Source organism: Psittacula echo (assembly GCF_963264785.1).
Source record: "Psittacula echo genome assembly, chromosome: 13".
In the NCBI taxonomy this organism is placed as follows: domain Eukaryota; kingdom Metazoa; phylum Chordata; class Aves; order Psittaciformes; family Psittacidae; genus Psittacula; species Psittacula echo.
The window spans coordinates 9,375,941-9,397,661 of record NC_137749.1 but is presented as its reverse complement, the minus strand read 5'-3'; the positions used below and the strand labels follow the sequence as shown (position 1 = coordinate 9,397,661).

At 40.5% G+C, this 21,721-nt stretch overlaps 1 protein-coding gene across 3 annotated transcripts in view; it reads left to right on the top strand.

Annotated features, from left to right (window-relative positions):
- Positions 1-20,841, top strand: part of PI4KA (phosphatidylinositol 4-kinase alpha) — a gene marked incomplete at its 5' end in the record, with an annotated part of 59,827 nt that extends 38,986 nt beyond the window's left edge. Inside the window, 24 exons of one of the 3 annotated variants that reach the window (XR_013957928.1) lie at positions 676-834; positions 1,088-1,239; positions 1,355-1,462; positions 2,170-2,297; positions 2,378-2,497; positions 2,714-2,793; positions 2,936-3,129; positions 3,856-3,946; positions 4,756-4,923; positions 5,447-5,500; positions 6,370-6,490; positions 6,783-6,912; positions 8,717-8,787; positions 9,643-9,715; positions 9,836-9,906; positions 10,496-10,605; positions 11,214-11,318; positions 11,749-11,874; positions 12,194-12,314; positions 12,974-13,133; positions 14,401-14,490; positions 15,381-15,464; positions 17,314-17,476; positions 20,775-20,841. Coding sequence is in view for 1 of the 3 variants with exons in the window: in XM_080628577.1 (XP_080484703.1) it covers positions 676-834; positions 1,088-1,239; positions 1,355-1,462; positions 2,170-2,297; positions 2,378-2,497; positions 2,714-2,793; positions 2,936-3,129; positions 3,856-3,946; positions 4,756-4,923; positions 5,447-5,500; positions 6,370-6,490; positions 6,783-6,912; positions 8,717-8,787; positions 9,643-9,715; positions 9,836-9,906; positions 10,496-10,605; positions 11,214-11,318; positions 11,749-11,874; positions 12,194-12,314; positions 12,974-13,133; positions 14,401-14,490; positions 15,381-15,464; positions 17,314-17,365 (2,568 nt within the window). Of the gene's footprint in view, positions 1-675; positions 835-1,087; positions 1,240-1,354; positions 1,463-2,169; positions 2,298-2,377; positions 2,498-2,713; positions 2,794-2,935; positions 3,130-3,855; positions 3,947-4,755; positions 4,924-5,446; positions 5,501-6,369; positions 6,491-6,782; positions 6,913-8,716; positions 8,788-9,642; positions 9,716-9,835; positions 9,907-10,495; positions 10,606-11,213; positions 11,319-11,748; positions 11,875-12,193; positions 12,315-12,973; positions 13,134-14,400; positions 14,491-15,380; positions 15,465-17,313; positions 18,019-20,774 lie in introns of those variants that run through there. The other 2 variants (XR_013957929.1, XM_080628577.1) reach the window with 2 other exon arrangements.
- Between the last annotated feature and the right edge of the window lie 880 nt (positions 20,842-21,721).

Genomic DNA, 21,721 nt, shown 5'->3' with positions numbered 1-21,721 from the left:
TGGGGGTGAATCTAATAGTAATAAAGCAACTCAGCATGCTGTAATGACAGCCCACACACAGATGAGAAAGCTGCCTCTGGTAATTGCTCCAGTTAGTGAGCACAAAGTGTTTCCCTTGCTGGAGATAATCATCCATCTAAATTTACTTAGGTCAGTTTACATGCACATTTCAGTATTTAACTTGAGAATCAGTTTAATTTGTTTCTTACACTTCTGGGAAATTTCTTTGTAATAGTTTGAGATAGGTAAGCACCTTTGGTTGCTGAGTGCCCTTTCTATCAGAGGATACTGGTCCCTAGAGCAGGTTCAGCAAAAGTTAATCTAATTGTCTCTGTTTGGTATTGGAGAAAGTAACCTTTAGTAGAGCAGGAGGATGAATAGCACCAGCCAGTCTAACAGTTCAGTCTTCTCAGCAAAATAGAGGGCTTGTCTGCTCTTGCTCTTAGTCTTTCTGTTACCAGCTGAACTTCTTGGGGAGTCTTTCTTCCCTTCATAATTAAAGATGTGAATGAAACATTTCAGGTGGGATGTATAGACCTGTTTCTGTCTCTTCATTAATATTGCAGTGAATTTTAATTGATGTATTAGATTCTTGCATGTGCTCTGGAGTAAGATTGTGCTTTACATATGAGAAGATGCTCTTGGAATGCAAAACATTCATCTTCCTTTCTGCAGTTCATGCGGGAAATGGCAGGAGCCTGGCAAATGACAGTGGAACAGAAAGTTGGCCTGTTTTCTGCTGAGCAGAAGGAAGCAGATCCATTAGCAGCATCAGAAGAGAGCCAGCCGAGGCCTTGTCCGCCAGAGGTGACCCCACATTACATCTGGATAGAGGTGTGTATTTCGTCCGGAATGTAGCACCTATGGCAGTGTTGCAGTGAGGCTGCAATTAAGCTACTCTGCACTAGAGGTTCTCATGATTTGGGAAAGGACTGGAGTCATGCTGGTAGTCTGTCTGCCTCAAAGCAGATGTGCACTTAGATGTGCATAATAATTGAAGGGGAGAAAGCTGTTTGAAACAGAAAAGATTGGGAGAGGTTGAGATTAGAAAAGGTCAGAGGAGGAATGGTATGTCTGTCTCTTTCAGTTTTTGGTGCAGAGATTTGAAATAGCCAAGTACTGCAGTTCTGATCAAATAGAGATCTTCTCCAGCCTGCTCCAGCGGTCACTGTCATTGAACATTGGAGGGGCAAAAGGCAGTTTGAATCGGCATGTGGCAGCAATTGGACCCCGATTTAAGTGAGTACTTTTCAATAACTGAACGAAGTTACAGCTGTACCTGTGACTTGTATGATGTCGCATTGGTCACTGTTTCAGGAATGCCAAAACTTCCGTTCTCTATTTTGCTTATTAGGTTGCTGACTCTGGGGTTGTCTTTGCTGCATGCTGATGTGGTTCCAAATGCGACTATTCGAAATGTTTTGAGAGAAAAGATTTATTCAACTGCCTTTGATTATTTCAGGTACTTCTTTCTTTGGAGCTTTTCAGTGAAAGCATGTGTGTTATTTCCTGAACCTTCTGTGATACTTCAAAGCAGCACCTGTCATTTGCTTCCTTTCCTTTTTTGCCCGTTTTAACAGAAACTTTTATTTTCCTTATGCTTTTGTGCAGTTCATGAACCATCTCAAAGAGGCTTAGATATAAGTTCCAATTTTTATGTGTGGTTTATGTATAAAGTAGTATCTCCAGAAATGTTTCCATTCTTTTTTTCCTTATTTTGGAGTTTATTCAATGCTCAAAACCCTACCTAGATTTATAAGACTTAAAGAATTAATTGTTAACAGAGTGTGTGGCTGAAATATAGTTTCACTGTTTGAAAATCCACCTCCACACTGAATGTGATAATTTCAACATTTGACATAGGCACCACAGAAAATAATACAATTGACAGGAATGTCTGAATGTGAGGTCAGTCATAATACTAGATTTTAAATAAATCCAGGCTGCTGCAGACTACTGCCTTAATTTTCAGTTTTAACAGGGAGCTTGTACTCTTCGGTCAGGCATAATAAAGCCATGAGGATAAAACATAGTGCTGTGTAGCTTCATCCCTGTAGATTCCGGTCAGAATAAGAAAGATGACTTACTTAGATTTGTGTGACATTTGTTTGGTTGGTTTTCTTTTCTTAATTTATTCAACTTCACATTATTTGTGTAATTTCTTCCAAGTTGTCCCTCGAAGTTCCCTACACAAGGGGAGAAGAGGCTTCGTGAGGATATCACCATATTGATCAAGTTTTGGACGGCGATGTTCTCGGACAAGAAGTATCTGACTGCCAGCCAACTTGTACCACCTGGTTAGTTCCTTTAGGGGCTGTTTCAAAGGCTTGTTGTTTCTTTGGTTGGCTCCTACATCAGGTCTGTGCTCTGTTGTTAGATAATCAAGACACCAGGAGCAACCTTGATATCAACGTTGGATCTCGGCAACAGGCTACACAAGGATGGATAAATACTTACCCTTTGTCCAGTGGCATGTCAACCATATCTAAAAAATCAGGTATCTTTTTGATTGCAGTGAGCTCATTGCAGCCGATTTCATGGCAGGTTTTACATGCAGATGTTGCTTAAAGTCAATATTTACCTTTAATATTGGGCTCATGTTCTTCTAGCAGGGTATTTGATTACCAAACTCTGGAGAGGGGTGGGCAGTCTGAAAGCACCATTTAAGACACCGAACAAGAGCCACTGAAAACTTTTTTATCCTTTTCTCAAGGCATGTCTAAGAAAACCAACAGAGGTACACAGCTACACAAATACTACATGAAGCGAAGAACATTACTGCTCTCATTGCTGGTAGGTCATCAGAAGAATGAAGAAACTACATGAATTTCTAAGATGTTGTTGTTGTTGTTGCAAGATACATAAACTAAAGTAAGAAACTGGGAGTGCTTTTCTTCTTCCAGAAAACGTTATCTTTTCTTTCTGCTTCCCTCAGGCTACCGAGATTGAACGCTTAATCACATGGTACAATCCACTGTCTTCCCCTGAGCTAGAGCTGGATCAAACTGGGGAGAGCAGTGTAGCAAACTGGAGGTCTAAGTATATCAGTCTTAGTGAGAAGCAATGGAAGGATAATGTGAATCTGGCTTGGAGCATTTCTCCTCATCTTGCTGTACAGCTGCCTACCAGGTGAGATATTTCAAAAGAAAGAATTGATGTAATTCCTGCTGCTGTAGCAGCTGAGTACTTACACTTTAAGTACTGATGGCACTTGCTCATGTTTACAGCCCCCTTGCATGCTGCCAGAGCTGTTTGAGACCTTTGAAATGAAAAGAACTAGATTACTTAACATACTTATTTTGCTCAGGCTGTAGTGGAGTGCAGCTTCCTTTCCTACCACCCATTCTTTGCTACCACTCAGATGGAGTTTTGTTCGGAAGAAATAATGTTTGTTTTTTAATAGCCCATTAGCAGGCATAGAATTTAAACAGTGATTGAAAGTATCTTTGAATGAAGTGTTCTCTAGCTATGTATTGGCTTGCGTTTTAGTAAGTATTATAGGAGAATTAGCATAGTTGGCTCCAGAAGGGAAAGGAAATTCTTTCCCCCTTACAAAAGTGATAGTTTTTGCCAAGTAGAGTTCTGCACACTGGTGGCTGTAGAATCAGACAGTGTATTTCAGCCAAAAATCCAATAGTGGGCTAAAACACTTATACAAAAGCATTGGATAAGAACCAGTTGTTCCTAAATCCTCTTTTTTCAGCATATTGGTCCTTCGGTGTGCATTATTTCATAGTTGGACTGTTTGTTTATTGAACATATTCGTTTCTGCCTTTTGCTGTCCTCATCTTCACATAAATAGAAGAGGCTGTCAAAATCTTCTAATAATGTTACTGTGTTCCTGGTTACTCTTAGATTTAAGAATACTGAAGCTATTGGAACAGAAGTAACCCGTCTGGTTCGGTTGGACCCAGGAGCTGTCAGTGATGTTCCTGAAGCAATAAAGGTACTCATGAATATTTATACTGTTACAGGGCCCAGTATGCCTATTTCCTTCAGATATATTGGAAAATACAGTCTTGTCTTAACACAGTGTATGTTCTAAGTCTAGCTCTGTAGGAGAGAATGACAGGACAGCTGTAGAAATAAGGTGCCAAGGCAAGAATCACAGCAATAAGAGCAGGTAGCTAGTTAGCTAATGGTACATCTTGCTCCTGGGTATATTCTGACCATACACAAGATATCTCAAAGCTCATCACTTGAAGTGCAGCCACTATTTCTGTTACTTTTGCATAATATGGCAAAGACCACTGGACTGAGTCACGGTGTGTGGTGCTGCTGAAATTACTTCAAGCTGAATCTGTGCTGCATGACAAGATGCCTCTTGAAATGGAGGAGACTCATCATGCTAATCTGCAGTGAAGCACTGTAGTTGTGTGCAGGACAGTCTTGTCAGAGCTACATTCTGTACATCACCTGTAAAACAGATGACAGAAAAGCTTGACCTTCTTTGACTCACACAAAAGGGCTCATCCTTTCTTCTTCCTCCCTGTGCTAGAACTCCTGTGTTGTGCTTTTAGTAACGTGACTTCACTAACTTCATGTGGTGATCTCGGAGGTGAGGGGGTTCCAATAGTTTGTTTCCACGGGAAAAAAATGCTTTAGATAAAATAGCTGTGGTTTTGTAAAATAAAATGTACCATGTTTAACTTCCCCTGCTATAGGAAGCTAGATTATAGCATTACTGTCTGATGTGTACTCCCCGAACATTATTGGGTGCTATAAACTCCTAACGTGTCTGACCTGCTTTTTCAGTACCTGGTTACCTGGCATACAATTGACGCTGATGCACCTGAACTCAGCCATGTTCTGTGCTGGGCACCAACAGATCCACCAACTGGCCTTTCCTATTTCTCAAGCATGTATCCACCTCATCCTCTAACAGCTCAGTATGGGGTTAAAGTCCTGCGATCTTTTCCTCCGGTAAGACTAGTTCCAAGAGCGCCTTAACATTCTGAATAAAGTTATGGCCACAGGCTTTGTTTTAATACCACAGACAGATGTGTATGCTGAATGGGCACACCACATTTCAGAATGTGAATAGATTAGGGTGAAAATTTAAAGTTGATTGTCCCGTGTGATACTGGCTTGTATACTTGCAACTTTTTTGTTGTAAATCACACTAAACAGATTGCCATTCTCAATTTTTCCTTTTGAATCTTCTCTCAGTGGAAAGGTGTTTCTTCTAAAGCAGCAGAAGGCTGGATTTTCAACACCTGCCAGACTTGTAGTAGGATTGTAAAATATGTGATTATTAAAGATTTTTAGAAGGGAGTAACTGGACAGAAAAATACTTTGATTTGACAAGGAGACATACATACAGTTTAAAGAAGAAGTGGTATTTTGTTCATCATCTAACTGGAGGGAGCTCTTCTCTGTGCATGTGCCCTGTCTTCCATTCCAACTAATAATAACAATAAAACCCCTGCCATCTTTCCTTTTTCAGGATGCCATTTTATTCTACATTCCACAGATTGTGCAGGCACTTCGGTATGACAAGGTGAGGATATGAAACAGCTGCATATGAACAAAACAGATTTTTAAGGCAGCTTTTAGACTTGAAACTGCAGATCAGACAAAATTTCAGCTTAAACTGTATCTAATACATATAAGAAAAATTATTGTCTCTAGAGGCTGGCTTGGTTTGGATACACCTCTTATATGAACAGGTAAACTTGAGAAACTAGAGACTATGTATCTAAGGAAAGAGATTTTGTTATGGCAAAGCCTAGATGAGGAGTTTAATTAAAGCTTTTGAAGGTCTGCATGAGAGAAGCAGTAATAACATTAAATTACTATCCTCAATCATTTTGCTGTGGAGCTAACCAGAGAAGACATCTGTGGGTGTCTTTTGCTCCATCACGTATGTGAATTTCAGAACTTAATTTCACCTCGCAGAAGCCAGAAGTAAAGCTTGCCAGCCTAATTCAGAGTTCATAAAAGTCAGATCATTGTTATCTGCCCACAAGGTATGTGAACTCTGGTCAGTGCGTAACTTTCAGGTGAAGACGTCCCCAGCCGGTAGTGTAGGTGACCGTATATAGCTATTCTTTGAGAACTTTGCATAGATAAATATCATCTGCAATGCAGAACATGAACATCAGACATCTTGTCTGTTAATACCAGTCAAATACAGAAATATCTACAGACTACTGAAGTAGTTGAAAGTAGAGGAAAGGGAATGCAACTTTTGGAAATACACTGTCATTCTTCAAAAGCCTTTTTAGGAACATGAATCAGAGAGCAGAGTTTTTCTTTCCATCCATTAAATGTTTTCAGTGTTTGAAGAATAGCTGTTAGGAGCAGTAATATTGAGTCTGCTAGAGCTGCAGTGATCTTTTATCCTTACTGGACTGGATATGGTTGCAGATGGGTTATGTCAGAGAATACATCCTGTGGGCAGCTGCCAAATCCCAGCTACTGGCTCACCAATTCATCTGGAACATGAAAACTAATATCTACCTGGATGAAGAAGGACATCAGAAAGATCGTGAGTGCTTTAAAATACAGTCTAGCTTGATTCCTTTGTCTCAGTTCAGACTAAATCTCCTTCCTGCTGCTTTCTTGGCAGGAGGAATCTTTGTGGCGAGGAACTTTTCTCATTTGTAGAGGCAGGGCCCATTCTGTAGAAGTGTTCGAACTGACAGAGTCCATAAAAAGATGTGGCAATGTTTGCATCAGAACTTTTTTGGTTTTTAACATTATCCAAAGGTGGTTATATCCGTATAATTTAGCTTTCTGAAATAAGCTGCTGACAGAGGTGCTTCCTTTTCCACATGCAGCTGACATTGGGGAACTTCTGGAGCAGCTAGTAGAGGAGATAACTGGCTCATTGTCTGGCCCGGCCAAGGAGTTCTACCAACGGGAATTCGATTTCTTTAATAAAATCACCAATGTTTCAGCCATTATCAAGTAAGTTTTGTACTTCAGGAATTGTCCTCTTTTGGGTCTCACTGTTCTGGTAATTGCCAGTGTCCTGATTAAGAGGCTAAGTTGGTTTTAAGGGTACTGGGATAGTGTTTGCAGGAAAAAATAACTACTTATAAGGAATGAATTTTTTCTTTAATGCAGGTTAAGAGTTGTAGGATGCAAAGGCTTGTTTTAGTTTGACTTCTGGGGAAAATTTGTATCTGTCGTGATCTCAGTGCTCATGCTTTGAGCTAGCAGTCCATCTGGAACAGCTATAACTTTAGAAGCAGATGATTCTAAATTTGAACACATCGTGGTTGCTAATAGTGGAATGAGGATCAAAAAACCTACAAAACCAAAAAACCTCAAGGATAGGTAAATGATTTTACCTTCTGTTAGGACTCCATGGAATTCTTTTCCTGTTCCCAAAGAGATTTCACTGTGCAGCGTAATACAAAGATAGTTGTTCTCTTTGCATTTGGAAGTTCTTTTCCTTCATTTCTAAACTGTGGTTAGGGAGAAAGACTTGATGTCATAAAAATTGAATTGTTGATCTCTTAAAATGCAAAGGTCCTGCTCATTGTTGACTGTAAAGACTGCAGTAGGATATGAAATTTAACTATTTATTATAAAGCTTGCCAGTGGATGGCAGCAGCTCAGCACACAAAGCTCTGAGACTGTAAATGTGGTTTCATTGCATATTTTTAAAACATTCTCTGGTGTATATAAGTATTTGAAAGTCATATAAAATGCATTTCATGGAACATACCTCATTTAAAGTGAAGCTTTGCAAACCACCAGTATAAGGGCATCAGGCTAAAGGACACCTACGTCACAGAAATCAAATATTAGGCATTCTCTATGCGCATGGTAAGATGTTTTCACCCAGTTTAGGATAGGTTTAAATGGTGGGCTTAGGATCTGAATATCTTTCTATTTAGAATGAAATCAATCCACTGTTTGTTAGTATCAAGTTATAATTAAGTAACTGATAATAATTGTTTTGCAAGCACTGCATTTTGCACCCCAGCCTTAAAATTAATCTGGTTTTGTGCATCTCTAATGTAAAAGCAACACAGAGAAGATGCTGTTTGCTTTGTAGATGGTATGAATGAATAAATTTATCATCTGCAATGATTTCATTATCTTAACCATTTTGTTGCTGCTTCACTAATCTGCTGCACTGCTTAAAACTAGAGCATAAGTAATGCCTTTCAGTTGCATGCTGCTACACCAGGTGAGCATGCAGTTGTGTGACTGACTTCGACAGACAGTTAATACACATACGTGCCTGTGCAATTGGGTTATTGTATATACTCATTGTTCACTATTTTGCTAATCATCCAGTTGACACCTGCAGTGAGCAAATTAGGCATTTAATTGCACAAGCATTTTTCTGGCTTGTCTTTTCCAGTTAGCAATGTTCTTACTGTAGAATAAGTTCCAGAGAGAGTTGGTATAACTATAGTGGTGCTTACACAGGTGTAATTATGCAAAAATTTCTGTATGAGGAGGAGCCTTCATATATTTTGGTCTCATATCTTATGCTGGTTTTGTTTGTCAACAACCTGTATGTCAAATAAATGTTAAAGCTACAAAGCAAAGACTATAACCATCATTAAGATAGAAAGTGTTCTGACTAGGTATTCAGCCTGTAAGTTCTCTGGAAGTGGTGCAGTAAGAGATCTTTGTCATTACAGGAAGAAACATTTTTAGTGAAGTTTGTGTAAATGTTAAACAAACTTGAGGCTAGTACATAGAGTAACATACAGTATGCAGATAAATAATATATCATTCATCTTTCCAGACCATTCCCAAAAGGAGATGAAAGAAAAAAAGCTTGTTTGAGTGCTCTCTCTGAGGTGAAAGTGCAGCCTGGTAAGAAGTGATTTAATCGTATGATATAGTGAGCTTTTTGCATTCAACATGAGTGCTGTATTTTCTGCAAGCAAATCAGGAAATACCTGCAGGTGGCAGCTCTCAGTTTTGGTGCTGGGGCTGTTCTGTTACAGTTGGATTGTTTCTCTCTTGAAACAATTCAAATATTTTTACCCAGTAATTTCTATATGGTGCATCAAAACTTGCCCAAGAACAAGTTAGATAATGCACATTGTGGATAAAAGTAGAAATGTATGTCTGAAAAGATAAATAAGCTTTTTTTCTTTGGGCCACCTTTTTTTTTTTTAAAGAGATGGGGCACGTTTCAGGAGTTACGTTACCTCAAGAATAAAGTGTGTCCAGTTTCTTTCATTCTTCTTTTACTCCCATCAGCCATTCCCTTGAATGTCACTGTGAAAGTCCTTTCAAATCTTGAACATAGGTTTCCCAGTCTTAATCTCCTCTTTAAAATGGGGTTTGATGAAAGCTTTTCCTGATCTCTCTCTAACAGGTCTTAATTCTCCTACCATGTGCTGGTTGCTAAGAGCCCTCCCCAGTGCAGTGGGACACACTGCCACATCTTAGTATTGTCTATTGTAAGAGAAGTCCTATCTGTACGTTTCTGCAGGATTAGTTCAAAATTGTGTTCTGTTAGTTTCTGGTAATCACTCACTAATGAAAAGGGGATACTCCATCCTTCCTGGCTCACACACCATCATCTCCAGTTTATCTCTGACATTTTATTTAATCCAGAACTATGTACTGAAGTCACAGACAGTAACATCAGTTACTCTCCAAGTTGCATTGTTGCACTAGCCAGTGGGTTTGTTCTCAGCTGTCTGCTCCATTTTGCAGGCTGTTACTTGCCCAGCAATCCTGAAGCTATTGTTCTGGACATTGATTACAAATCAGGAACTCCTATGCAGAGGTACCGTGCTCTTGTTATATTCTCCCATTAAGTTAATTCATGATATGCTGGTATTTTTTCTGTAAATCCTTATTTGGCTAACTTGCACTCATTATCATCTTTGGTCTTTTCACAATTTAGTGCAGCAAAGGCACCCTACCTGGCCAAATTTAAAGTGAAACGATGTGGAGTTAGTGAGCTCGAAAAAGAAGGTTAGTAACTGCATCTTAAATCATCAACACTACTAATTAAGAGTCAGCAATTCCTGTAAAATTTCTTTTAGTGACCTGTAAAGCAGCAGGAAAATTATTTCCATGTTGAATTTTATCTGCTGTAATTCAGATCAGAAATAAAACTGGATCAAAGGAAGAGAGAAGAAATTCATTAAATCCTTTTTTGTTTCAATTTTTTTAAGTCCCAGGAAGCAGACCACATAGTACTTGGAAGAAATTGTAACAGTTAATTTAGACTAACATAGCAATTGATTGTCTTTCCCTCTGTTTTAGACTGTAGCAAATTCCAGGATTTGGCAGTTTTTTCTCATAATAAATTCTGTTGGATGCTCTAGCTGACTAGCTTAATGCAATTCAGGCATTATCAGGTAAATCATGAACACTATCTTGATATGTTCCAATTCAAGTAGATATAGGGAAGTATCTTATGGTATTCACCTTATGAGGCAGAAATACCTGTAGTGCACCTGCAGCGAAATGTGGTGGTTTTGAATGCAGAGGACTTGTCTTGGTAGAAGGTTAATAATTGAAGTCCATGTCTGGGTTTTGCTTTGTACTCTTCTTGCAGGTCTGCGTTGTCGTTCTGATTCCATAGATGAAAGTGCAGAAGAAGGGGTGGACAGTAAGAAAATCTGTTGGCAGGCAGCTATCTTTAAAGTGGGCGATGACTGCAGACAGGTACAAAGCTGTTGGGCTTTGCAGCTGTAAAAGACAGATTTGTAGGTGATAATATATAAGAAAAAAATCCTTTAAGTATAGAAATACTTTTCTTTGGAATTTTGAGAGTCTCCACTACTTACGAACTGAGGGAAAGAACTGTGTTGTACCACTAGAGAAATTCTGGTTTGGAAACAAAGGCCATTCTTTTAAGACAGTTTACCATGACTTAAAATTCTTTTTCAGAGCTTATTTTCTCATTGCACTATTGGTAACAAAGCAGTAGTTTCCAAGGTGGTATCTTGTACATTGAAATTTGATTGGTTTTGATTAAGAGGGAATGCTAGCTGTTTCCCCTGAACTTATTAGTAGCCTCTTATCAAAGAGTGATGGAATAGTTTGTTCCTCTTAGGTCAGCAGTTAAATCCTCAGTGTGGCTTGCTACCCACTTAAGCAGCATTTATCTTCCCCCATTTTGATTTCTCTCTGAACCACTGTGCATGCACAAACACACATCTGCAGACCTGCTGGGCTAACTTTAATGTTCACTTCAGAGCATTTTTGTAATCTTAACTTATGATCCATAACCCCTGTAATGCTTGTGCAATTTTTTTTTTCTTGTATAACAGGACATGTTAGCTTTACAAATCATCGATCTCTTCAAGAACATATTTCAGCTGGTGGGCCTGGATCTTTTTGTGTTTCCATACAGAGTGGTGGCCACAGCTCCTGGGGTAAGTACAATTAACTGTATGGCTCTAGAAAATAGTGCCTAATTAAAAAAGACCTTTTCTTTCAGCACACATAAAAATTCCCTACTGCAAGGAAATACTGCCAAATATTTGGAGCACCAGCAACAAAAAGAGTTCTTCCTCTCCCGCTTCCCGCTTTCTAAAACTTTTGGCTCTGAAGTTTTGCTGCTTGTGGTTCTTCATGTTTGTTGTTTGACTTTTGGGGGCTACATTGTGCAGGTAGTGGAAAGTCACATAGTTTGCGTGGAAATCCTAAAAAAAATGGATACACTTTTTTTATAAGTAAACTAGAAATTCACTGGTGTGTAGGCTTCCCACATTTCCCAGAGGACCTATATGACTGCCAAGAGCCGTGAGCAAAATATATTTTGGGAGCGTGCTTTACAGACCTGTTTCTCCTCTTCCCCTTCAGTGTGGTGTTATTGAATGCATTCCTGACTGCACATCCCGTGACCAGCTGGGCAGGCAGACAGACTTTGGGATGTATGATTACTTTACAAGACAGTATGGAGATGAGTCTACCCTTGCATTCCAGAAGGTAAAATATCAGTTGGCAAGAACAGCAAAATCTCAACCGAGAAGCATTCTAGCTATAAGAAATAATGACAAATAATTGGATAACAGCTATCGTGATGCTGTATTTGTTTTCTGATGCTGATAATCCATTTTTAGCTATGAGTGAGTTAGCTAAAGAAATTATTGCAGCTGTAGATGTATGAAGATTATCATTGCACATTGCTTCAAACTAATCATGAATGGAAAAAAAACCCCGTTGTTCAGCTGTATCTGCTGCTGGGATGAGACTTATTAAATTCTCTGTGTTCTTCTGATTTTGTTTTATCTTCTTGTTTGCATAGGCTCGTTATAATTTCATCCGCAGTATGGCTGCATACAGTCTTCTCCTATTTCTGCTCCAGATTAAAGACAGGCATAATGGCAACATCATGCTGGACAAAAAGGGACACATCATTCATATTGGTCAGTGATGCCCACATTCAGATTTCAGTAGTTGCGTTTTCCTTCTGCTGTAAAGTATTGCTCAGAGAAGACAATAAGTCATTTCCCTTTCCAATCTATATTCTGATTTCAGGGTTTATAAGTATACATGGGTTTTTTTTCATGCCTGTTCAGTATTGTGTGTATATTTGTGTTGGCTTCTTCTGTGTAAATTTAGCTTTGCAAAATTTTACCACCTTCAGGAAAGTATATACACACATATGTATGGATTGTACACGTATAAGTTCTTATGCATGCATATGTATGTATATGTATGTAAAGATACATAAATGTATCCTTGGGTTCCTTTCATCACTGTATGGGTATGAATTAAATTTGGCAAGTAAATTTATGTAATGATGTGAGGCTGTAACCTCTGCTTTAGCTTTGATTTTTCTGGAACTGCACAGATGTTTCAGCAGGGAGTTTATTTGATGTCATTCTTGTGTCTAGTCTGATGTTATGGTGATGATTCTTTTGTTGGTGTTTTTACACTTTACCACAGTTCTAGTTGGAGTTGAAATATTGGTAGAAAGAAGTAGATATTAATATGTGAAATCCACATCTCCTTTCTTTTGTCAGCTTTGACAGTGGACAACTAATCAACAGAGTTTATAAGGCAGATTATCTTTTGTGCACAGATTTTGGATTCATGTTTGAAAGCTCACCTGGTGGAAATCTGGGCTGGGAGCCTGACATTAAGCTGACTGATGAGATGGTGATGATAATGGGAGGAAAAATGGAGGCAACTCCATTCAAATGGTTTATGGAGATGTGTGTCAGAGGCTATCTGGCAGTCAGGTAAGGTGTTCTTAACTTCTCAAAAGTGGAAGTTCTTCCATGTCTAAAACCAGATGAGAAGATAAATAATAATACACATTTGTGTGTAGGGGGTCTGAGCCTGTCAGGCTGTCCTGGTACATCTTGCAGACTTTGAAACAACTTAATAATCCTGCAATTTTACAGCCTAAATTTGTGTATTTTTTCCTGTTGTTAAGAAGAAAAATAACTATTCCAGCTGAAACCAGGACATCTGTTCTTGTGTTATATTTAAAAATTGTATACATTCTATTCAATGTATAAATGTGATATTACACACATTTCCATACGTCATTTAGTATGCTGTTAAAACTTTGCAATAAGAAACTACAGGAGAATGAAAATCTTTCTTGTTTTTCCAAATAGGACAATCACATTTATCACCATTTCAGCTAGAGTTCATTACGTAGGAGATGTGAAAAAGTGCTACAATCATCTGTTGTAAAATATGCGGGGGTTTTGGTAGCGTCACTCTTCAGCTGTGATTGCCAGCCACTCACAGTAAAGATTTGCAGCTTTACCTTGCTCTCTACCAAGCCAACAAGGTTTGCTTTAATATGCAGGAGCACTAATAAATCTATATGAAGAGGATGTTGTACGTGGGTGGGAGGAGGAGAGTACAAGAGTCTAGATAAAAGCTCATACTGTCACAACTAGAAAGTATTATTCATGTTATCTTACAGAATCAAAGTTTCTTCAGGTAATAGTCCCAGAAGGGGCTGTCTTGAAGTCAAGATCAGTTTGGTTCCTTGAGGGGGAGCAGTCCAAAGAAAGTTTTGTGTTGAGAAAAAAATGTCATCCAAGTAGCAGAGTAATAGCTTGGTAGGTAATAAGTGTTCTGAGTGGGAGGAGAAGAAGGAGAAGGGAAGCTGGGCTGATGTAGCAAAGAATTACATAGAGTAATTAGGAATTACAAGATAAGCTGTTACTGTGGTACTGCTGGTTTCAGCCTTTTGTACGGTTTTGATGCGCTGATTCACCTGTCTGATGCTGAAGAAAGGTTGTTTAATCAAGCACTGTATTGTATAATCCTCCTTGAGACTGTTTATCTTGCAGCATTTTGAGTATCTGGTAGTCCAACATTAAGGAGGGAAATTTAATTAAACTGGCAGATTGCAAGCAAATGATTGTTGATTTAATTACAGAAAAAGGTGTGATCCAGCTCGTTGAACCCCTCAGCTTTCCTGCTTTACCTACTAAAACTGCAGGAGTTTGAGTGCTGCAGCCTTTTTGTCCTCTTTTTCTCTAGGCCTTACATGGATGCTGTTGTCTCACTGGTTACACTGATGTTGGATACAGGGCTGCCCTGTTTTCGAGGGCAAACAATCAAGCTGTTGAAGTAAGTCAGCATGTGTATGAACTGGAAAATAGTCATATGTTCTTCACAGAATGTATACTGCCACAAACTTGTGCAGTGAGTATAGGTGTCATGCTACCCAAATCTTAAATGTCTAATGTTGTAAAAAATGTTTAACTTTTGATTATGGAGTATCTCAGAAAGTAGGAATTCCAGAGACCTCTTTGTAGAATTAAGTTCAAGCTGTTAATTTACTGTGCAAGTACGTGATTATCTTTATGTCTGTAGGGCTAGCAAAATAAGACCGTAAAGGAAAGATCTGCTTTAATTGAGAGCTAATGTGTTGCAAAGTCTGATGTCCTCTGAAATGATGCTGAACTCTGAAGAACAGTGTCTTAAAATTTGTTCTACAGATAATGCAGGAATGAATGGAAATATGTTATCGCATCCAACAACTTAGACAGACAATTTCTAATGTGACACAAATTCTAATGTGACACTTTAAACCCTTCAGGCTTATGCCTCCAGGGTTAGCTCCAGACTGAGCAGAATTAGTTGAGCATTTCCTGTATGTAACTTCCTACAGTTTCCTAAAGATAAGTGCAGATTTACGAAGTGTGATGGGCAGGAGCTGGAGGACACTATTAGTTGCAAAGATGTAAAAATGGCGGCTGCCTAGAAAGAGGGATCTGCTGTTCCTGGAATTACCACTAGACTGATGATCACAGCCTCTGTCTCCCCTGTAAGACTAAAGGCAGCAAGTGCTTATTAAAACATTATGTAATTTGAGCAAGGTACTCTGACAAGAAAGTAGGTACTTGCAGCAAGTGAAATCAACACCTGGCTGAGTATGTGCAAAACCGAATTTGTATCATGCTCAAAGGAAACCTCACTAATTTTTACTCTTGCTTTTTGTGGTTTTCTGCATACAGACATAGGTTCAGCCCCAACATGACTGAACGGGAGGCTGCAACCTTCATCATCAAGATCATCCAGAATTGCTTCCTCAGCAACAGGTTTGGCATCTCTGCATGTATTCTCCCTATGGCTAAAGGAAGGTCATCAAGCTTTGGGCAGAGCTAATAAGTAGAGTTTTATCAGTCAGATACCAAACATTTTTGAGTTGTCGATATTTCGATTATGCAGGATAGCAGCTTTGCTGCTGAACATGCTTCGTACTCTCTCTTTTACACTGGTGAGAAAGGCTTAAGCCCAGGCTGGTCAAATAGCAAGGCTGGCTAGTCTATAAAGAATGGAAGATTTTCTGTCAGGGTGAATCTTTGTCCCCAAAGTTAAGCATTTTGGCTCCTATGGCCAACTGTACAGTTAGGGTTAGATGTCTAGTTGTGATACCTCCTTTTATATAGGGTAGGGTCACCTCTACAAATAAAGGGATAAATAGTAAAGAGTGGCATTGAATGGCAACAGAAGTAGCATGCTTTCTGGTCCAGATTAATAGAGATTGATCCCAAAGCTTGTTCCTTTTTATTTTGTAAGCAGAAGGTTTCTTAAAAAACGGTATGCATGGTCTATTAGTTTGAGTAAGAATGAAACTGAAACAGAACCACAGTGACTTTCCAAAATCTTTCTCAAAATTGCTTGTAGGCATTAAGTTGCCTGAACATCCTCCTGAAATTCTGAGCTGTTATTCTGTGCAAAACTCTGCTCTAGAAATGAGTTCTAATCTTTCTACTATTTTTTCTTCATTACTTGATACTACATTAACATATTAATCATTCTGTAGACCATATGTTACTTATGTAATATTGGCTAGGGAAAATACCTCAGGTAGGGAACATTGGCAGTGTGGGTTCTGAATGTCTTTGTAGCTGGGCCATGTTTATTTGTCATCTACTATTAAGTATACTATCAGGTATTTAGCAGTTTAAAAACCAACTTAATCACCAGCTAGCCCATCTGTAGGGGTTTTTCCCTTCAAGTGAACAAATAGTATAGTATCTTGTGCAAAGCTTTTCAAAGGAAATTACATGTAAAATGTAATTTTACTACATTTAATACTTTAAATACAATAAATTTAAAACTTAAATATATTAAGTGCATGTTTATCCCAGATCATACAGACTTTGTGGGATATATTGGAGAATCTAATACAAACTCTTACCTAGTTCCATTTGGGTCAGCTTGAGACCAGAAAAGCTCAAGTCCTGAGATACAGCCCTGCTAGAACTGAATTGGATTTTCTAGTGCCTGCTGGTGCATCTGCTCAGAATCTTAGATCAATATTAGAGGTTACAAAGGCAGCACACTGCAGTGTGAATGCCCAGAGCCACCTTAGTTCTGATAAGCTAGAGCTTCTCTACCTGTGGCATGGTTATTGTGACCTGAATAAGCTCTTCCCATGGATAATTGAGTTACCTGTAACAAGGCTTAGATTTGTTTGTTCAGTCACTCATCAGAGATGTTGCTATTAATGCTGTTATTTCCCCTGCACTTTTCATTATTGGCATTCTCCTTAATTAAGATTCCTTTTATTTCCACATAATCCTGTCTCCATGCAGCCCTGATAATCTTGCTTCATTTAATATGCGTTTCCTTCTGCTAAAACAAACCACCAATGCAATGTGAGGTGCCTCTGGCTTATCCAAACACAGGATCCAAGATGCTGTTGCCACACTGAGAATACTTTTTTTACCTAGTTTAAACAAGAGCAGGATGTTTGTGCTGTTCATAACAGTAACTGGGCCTTCACAATGCCTTCAAAGCACAGAGGGCTAGTTTTGATTAGCAGCTAATTTCCTTCACCCATGCTTTGTTTCTGTGGGATCTTGATGTTTGTTTCTGTGACAATGGGTGCAGTGTTTTTCTAAGCTTTCACTTACCTCTGGCTTTGCTTTTCTCCTCTAGGAGCAGGACATATGACATGATCCAGTACTACCAGAATGACATCCCATACTGAGAGATGCTAGAGATTCACTGCCGAACTGAAACGTGCAACCCTGTGCCCTCACTCCAAACCTGTAATAAATAGGAGATGCTCAGTCACACCTCGCTATCTTCCATCTGTGGTGTATGTATGTGTGTGTACAAGTGGGTACATGTTTCCTGGACACTGCAACAATCACTCTGATTCATTCCTTTCTCTTTACCAGGTTCTATGTATTTCTGGTTTTCATTGGGTTTTTGGAGTTGGGCTGCAATCACAATAAAACTTGTACTATGATTATGAATGTGTGAAAGAGGTAAAGCTTGTGAAGGCCAATAAGTTTTCATGCAATGCAAGGATTTTATAACACCTTTAAATAGTGAAAAATACCCTTTCCTGCACAATCCCACAAAATGCCATGGATGGGAAGGGTATGGATTTCTCTTTGGAAGCAGAAATGTTAAATTTTCCTAATTTTACTGTAGAAAAGCCTGATAATCATCCAAGGTGGTGATATCTGTGTAGCTGTGTTCATACTTTGCACTGTACATGGTCCCTGCTACGTGGTCAGTATTTCAATATGTACATGAAGAATGTATTTTTTCCTTTTGTGTGTTTTAAAAAAGAGACTCTACTGAAGATATATTTAATCTATAAAATGTAATAAAAGACCTTTAGACTTTGTGTCTGTTGCACATCCTTTGCCATGCACTGAGTTTTAGTTTATATCATCCTGCACGGTTGTGTACTGGTCATTATATTGTGACCTTTCTTTCTAATAGAGAAATGGGGATTCTTCTTACAGAATGGTTTGGGTTGGAAGGTTGCTCTAAGCCCCATCCAACCTGGCCTTGAGCACTGCCAGGGATGGGGCAGCCACAGCTTCTCTGGGCACCCTGTGCCAGCGCCTCAGCACCCTCATGGATTAAATATTAGAAAGAAATTACTCCCTAAATCTACCTTTCTAGTTTAAAGCTATTCCCCCTTGTCCTATCACTACATGCCCTTGTAACAAGCCTCTCTTCACCTTTCTTATAGACCCCCTTTGAGCTATTGGAAGGCTGCAATCCTGCCTGTCAGTACTGTCCATCTTAAATGCCGTTTTTCATTCATGAAATAAATGTTTTGTGCAAGATTCCATACTGAGGAGCTCTCGGAAACTCGGGCACCCTCATCCTTAGGGGACATTTTCCCTCCGTATCCAGCCCGGGCCCGCCCCTCCGCGGCTGGGGCTGAGGCGACGGTTGCCAGCACCTGAGCGCCCCCGCCTGCAGGGGGCGCTGAGCCGAGGTGGGCGCGCGCGCAGTGGGCGGGCTTAGCGCTGAGGGAATTCCTCGAGCTGAGGGAGCCCAGCCCTGGGGGGCCGAAGCTTCGGGAGGGAGACCCGGCCCTGGGGCGGGCCCGCGCAGTCGTGAGGTGAGTTCAGCCCTGAAGGGATGGGCAGTGTTGTGAGAAGGGGGCAGCCGCGAAGAGCGGGTTAGTTGTCCTTCAAACCAGGGCACCCTCCTCCGAGAGGCCGCCACGGCCCTGAGGGGAAGGGCCCTAGGCTGGAGCTGCTCGGCCGGGCCCCTGGGGTTATCCGGGAGCTGGGCTGTGGTAGCAGGCTGACCCTTGCAGGGAACAGGGTGAGGGCATGAATGGACCCCTGCTGTGCAGGGCTGATGACGTGGCTGCACCCACATCTTCCCCTCTGTAGTCTTTTTAAGTATCTGTGAGCCAACACCTAAATCAGGGTGAGTTTCTGCTGTAATGAGGGAACTCCCAGCATGTCCCCTTGGCCCAGGGCAGCTGAGGCTGCTTAGGGGGCAGCCAGTCCAAAGCCAGGCCATCTGAAGGGATCCCTTCTGGAGAAGGCATCAAAGGCAGCTTGAGGGCGGTGTGCTGCTGTGCTCACAGCTCTGCGAGGCAGGGGCGGGAGAGGGGCTGTGAAGGCAGCACCCTTCGCCTCTGCCTGTGAGGTGGGGTCTTCTTGTGTGGTGAAGGCCTGGCCCTTTCTCAGTATGGAAGTGTTGCAGTCAGCCTGATGAATTAAATGGCTTGGGCTTCTGCAGTAGGTGTTAAAGTGGGTCTTGTGCAGCTGTCTGTTGTCTGCGCCGTGGGTGGCTCACAGCAAGGTGGGCTCTGAGCCCCCGTCTTTGTTAGCAAAGTGAGGAGGTGCTGCTGGCTTTCTAAAAACGATTGGAGGTTCACCTGGGACAAGTCATGTGCAAGAGCTGCTTTAATTATTGATTTAATTCAGCTGTATTGTACAAGCAGCTGGGGCATGGAGTGAGTTTTGTACTCTCTGCCTGCGGCTAGCTGTACCTGCTTGGGATCTGTAGGAAAAGGAGCTGATTGACACTACAAATGTAGTATGCTTCCTCACGCCTTTCCGGTAACAGGGAGCAGGTGGAGTGATGAGAAGTTTTCTTCTTTTCTCTTGGGAGGTGGTGAGGAGTTTTAATGTTTTGCTAATTCAGGTTAATGCTTATGTGTATGTATTTTCCTTTTCCGTGTCTCAAAATAAATGTACTGTGTAAAATGAAAGCCCAAATGAGTGTCTGAAGCAGCATTATGATTAGAAGATCAATTAAGAGCTAGCATAAATGGAGATGGCATCGGAGGTTGTTCTTCTGAATGGGTACAGGATAAATGAACATGATTAGGTATAAACTTCTTAATAAATGCCTGTAGTAGTATTGTTAGAAATATCTGAGATTAGAAGTGACTGTCAGCTGGCAAATAATTGTATTAGGAATAATAGACAGCTCTGCTAATGCTGGACTTCAGAAGGTCACTCCCAGTTGCAAATCTCAACCCACATAGCAGTTGTTGTGTGTTCTAACGTAAGATGCATAGAACCTGCTAGACAGCAATTAAAGTCAGGGTTTGGTATTGGGAAGTGAATGAGTTTGAGTGTTCTTCACAGTGCTTGCTTATTTTCCATACTTGAGTTAGGCTGCTAGAGAGCTAGCATGGTCTTATTTTCTTCTGTTAGGTTTGTTCAGAGAAATGAAAGCAGCTGGAGCCAGTTCCATGTAGAGGTCAATTGGAGATACCACAAGAACAAGCCCATTTGCAGTATCTTCTTAAAAACTATCAGATTATTGCATTTGATGTATCTCAGTTGTATAATTTCATCTGCTGTAAAGCTTGTAGAAACGTTGTGAACGTGTTAAAACTCCATGTTAGTAGGAATGACAAGCTCTTGTGACTTCTTTTCTCATTGTGGTTTCTGGTGACCGCGTGTGCCAAAGCTCACCTGCTGCAATCTGCAGATTTCATTTTCACAGGTTGATATGCCTGCTTCCCCTCCTCTCAGGCTTCCTGCCCACAGCACAGAGGTGGGAGAAAACTCCCCTATGACTGAGCATCTGTTGAGATACAGAAAGGATTATGCAGAGCATTTAAGCATGCAAGGCATCCTAAAGATGATTCTTCCTAAATGGGATCTGTTCTGTAGTTTCTTCCAGAGATACTGAGGAGGCAAGAATACTAAGACACTCCAGAATATTGCAACCACTTCAGAGGGACTGAATCAATGCAGTTGGAGACAGCATAGACTTACTTCACCTTCATCCTCCCATCAGGGAAGGATACGTCCTTTATGCAAGGAGGCTGACAGAACTTTCAGAAATTGCTCAGGTAATTAATAATGTAGAGAATTAAGACCTCCATGAAGGTATTCTGAAGGTTTTTGTTCCTGAACCTTATGCTGGAAAATGTCCTGATGCCTCCACAGCCCTGGAAGAAAAGAGGCATCAAAAGGGGGAGGGAGGGGGGGAATGCTCTTTCTTAGATAAAATTCTTTTTATAAAAGATGCTCCTATGGTTTCTTCACTCTCAGAAATTCCAGGTCATGGTGAGAGACAGACTTCCCTGGCTATACCCACTGTGGTTCTTGCTGTGTTGGCCATGCATATAAACAGCCCTTAAGAAAGGAGCAAAATTTATAGTGATTCATTTGCATCTGATGGACCCAGGGTTCAGTGCTACTGGTAACTTGATCAGCACTATTCAAATGCTAATCTCATTATGTGTGTTGGAGACTGAAGCGCAGCAATCCACCTCCATTAGCACAACGTGCCTGTGTGATGTTCCGGCTGGTACGAGGGGTCCTGGTACCCCCTGCAGACATCCAGCAAATGCTGCATAGCATCAGGGTTGGGACCGACAGGGAATGGGAATTTGGTAAAGAAGCCACTGAGCTGAGCAAACATGGGAAGAGTAGCTAGAGTCCTCTTTGGAAAATGCTGGAGAGGGCGGAAGGGACTGTAGCCAAGAGAACGGTTTAGAATTTTTTTTCACCATAGGTATGGCCATCCTTTCCCCTTGCTTCCACGATGAACACTGTAAGAAAAAGAGCCATGAAAGGAATTTGTCCTGAACATAGATACAGCTTAAGAGCAT